This window comes from Toxorhynchites rutilus, chromosome 2 (genome assembly GCF_029784135.1).
Source record: "Toxorhynchites rutilus septentrionalis strain SRP chromosome 2, ASM2978413v1, whole genome shotgun sequence".
In the NCBI taxonomy this organism is placed as follows: Eukaryota; Metazoa; Arthropoda; class Insecta; order Diptera; family Culicidae; genus Toxorhynchites; species Toxorhynchites rutilus.
This window is the reverse complement of record NC_073745.1, coordinates 334,544,741-334,547,567: the sequence shown is the minus strand read 5'-3', so window position 1 is coordinate 334,547,567 and position 2,827 is coordinate 334,544,741. Positions and strand designations below refer to the sequence as shown.

The following is a 2,827-nucleotide window of genomic DNA, read 5'->3' as shown; positions in this document are numbered from 1 at the left end:
AAAAAGTTGGGAAGCACTGATCTGAACCAATTTGTGTATGTTGTTTCCGACAGAACTACAATTTCCGTTTCCACATGAATTTTGTGTCCTCTAGCAGCAGTTTTTTTCAGTAAAAGATGATGATGATGATGATGATGGTCCCGCCTCCTTCCCCTACAGAGGTTTGAGCAAGACGAGTTATCTAAAAGATAATTTATTTATTTTTTCTCAACATTGAAATCAGTTTAGCAAACACAAAAAAAACGCACTGATTTTATTCACAGATATAAGTTCAAAAAAATTGCAATTTCCAAAGACAAGCCAATACTCAGTCATGTCCGCCACAGAGCCGATACGGTCCCGACGAGGCCCTTGCAGCCAAAGGGTCCACCAGAGCACAAGTAAAGTATAAAATCACTCCGGATGCTCTTCTTTTTCCTCAAGTCTCACATTATACAAAATAGTTTTCACTTTGGCAGGACAGCATTTCTCTACGCTGCTACCTTAAACTACACGCACGGAGTTTTCGTAATCTTTTGGAAAGTGACAAGAACTTTTACAATGTGTCAAAATACAGAAACAATGCAATTTTTTTTTATAGTAAGACTGCATAATAATAACTTATGCTCGATCAATTGCAAAAGTCTCATCAAACACGAACAAATACTGCAAGTTGAATAGTTTTGTTACAAAATAAACCTTTCCCGCCAAGTTACAACACATGGGTACATGAGTGAACGAACGCAAAGGTGCGGAATAAGTAAGAGTGCAGCTACCCTTCTTCCGTGCATTTAACATATGCAGTAGTGAAAACGCAAACCCATCAGTTCCGTGTTTGAGGCTCGATATAGTGCCCAGTTGTTTGCAGACCAGTCGTTTCACAGCTCAGTATCAGTTCAGCATTAAACTCAGCGCCATGGCGAGTTCGGAACTTTTCAGTGTTGAAAAAAAGCCCTCGGAATATAAATCCTACGTTTGTGTGCTATCGGATCGAGATCGTCAGCAGGCTAAGTTGACACTGGGAGAGGATGAAGCTGTACGGGAGAAGGCCCTGCAACATATGCGCGATTGGATAGCGCGACATCAGCACATCAAAAAGTGTCGTACCGATCCGCTGTTCCTGTTGAGGTTCCTGAGAGCCCGATCGTTCAATCTTCCGGATACATGCGAAATGTTGGAGAGGTACCTATCGATGCGGCAGGTGTTCAGGGTTTGGCTCGAAAATCTGGATCCGGAGGATAAATACATGAAGCAATTGGTGGCGACTGAAGGGGCGCTCCCACTAGGACTCGATGCTCAGGGACGAATGGTGGCCCTGGTTAAGGTTCGTAACTTCGATGCCACCAAGTACAGCTGCTATCATTTGGGGCGATTCACACATATGGCGCTGGAATCATTCTACGATGATGAGCAGGTTCAAATTGGGGGTGGGGTCACGATCATCGATTGTCAGGACGCTAGTATGGCACATTTCACAATTTTCAAGTTGTCCGATATTAAAAACTTTATGGAGTGTCTAAAGTATGCTCTCCCCGTGAGAGTGCAGGAAGTTCACGTGATCGGACTGCCTCGGATAGGCGCCGCTATCGGTGATCTTATTCTTAACTTTGCCAGCGCTGAGATGAAGCAGAGAATATTTGTGAGTCTAATGTTTTTTTTCATCTCTGTAGTTATCAGAACGTATTCATTTTTTGTTTTATCTTCCAACAGTTCCATACTGAAATGGCCGACGCAATAAAAATGTTCGATTTGTCATTGCTACCAATCGAATATGGCGGAACACAAGACGCGAGGGACATTACCGAGCGATTGAGGAAGCGTCTGATTAACAGTAGAAGTTCATTGGTGCAATTGGACGAACTGGAGATTGATGAATCTCAATACGCTGAGTTTTGGAATCAAAGAAAGGGTGATGATGTAGAGTTTGGGATGGAAATTGATTGAAATAACAATTATTAAAGCTGATGCTAGATTTCATTCGGTATATCGTCAGATAATATCTCTACAATAAAATTTAGAAGGTGAAAGTGATCGGAAACACCATTTCCAATGAACAGTATAAAATAATGAAAACCCTGCACACATAATACACAAGTTGCCAATTTTATAACTAATGTTACGATGAGTTTCGGAATGATTATGATCGATTCAATCTTTTTTCTATGGAGTGTAAAATTTGTAAATTTAGTTGTTATTGAGACACTATTAGAATAAAGTTTCTGACACTACTTGTTGTTTTGAAAAACTTCTTTTTTCTTGTTCCAGGGTGTCGACTCAAAACTCGAAAAAAAATCCCTGATTTTCCAACAATTCCAGATGTAAACTAGTAACCAAGTTTTCTACTAGCTCTGTAATTAAAGTTCTTCAAACATTTAATTGGCTAATACAATTAAATTCTTGAAGGTCTATCGATATCTTCCATGAATGAATTGTTTGTGATTATTGATTGAGTTAAACAACGACTGAGAAGTGCCGTAAACATAAAAAATTAGATTTTTCATACATTTCAAAGTCATCTTGAAGGATCCTTAACCCTTAACCCCTTAGCCTTAATCTTGGAAATTTCCATCATAACGTTTCCCAAAAATTATATAAAAGAACAAGTTCACTTTAAGTTGATCGTGTCTGGAAATTTATTTATTTCACCAATAGAGAAAAAAATATGCAAAGAAGGGTTAACCACTAGTACAACACGGGTAATTTTCATTTCGATTCGGATAAATTTCACGAAACTGCTAAGGGTGCTCATACACTGTTTGACCGGAGCCAATTATTCGACCCTTTTGACAGATAAAATTTGATCAACGTGTACTGATCAAATACAGACTCAAATTTCAATAACTTCTAC

At 39.2% G+C, this 2,827-nt stretch overlaps 1 protein-coding gene across 1 annotated transcript; it reads left to right on the top strand.

Annotated features, from left to right (window-relative positions):
* The first annotated feature begins 895 nt into the window (after positions 1 to 895).
* On the top strand, positions 896 to 1,994 carry LOC129771404 (clavesin-1-like). Its single transcript, XM_055775006.1, has 2 exons — positions 896 to 1,618; positions 1,690 to 1,994. Exons 1-2 carry the CDS (start codon positions 896 to 898, stop codon positions 1,921 to 1,923), a joined length of 957 nt encoding a protein of 318 aa, XP_055630981.1. The 3' UTR covers positions 1,924 to 1,994.
* The last annotated feature ends 833 nt before the right edge of the window (positions 1,995 to 2,827 follow it).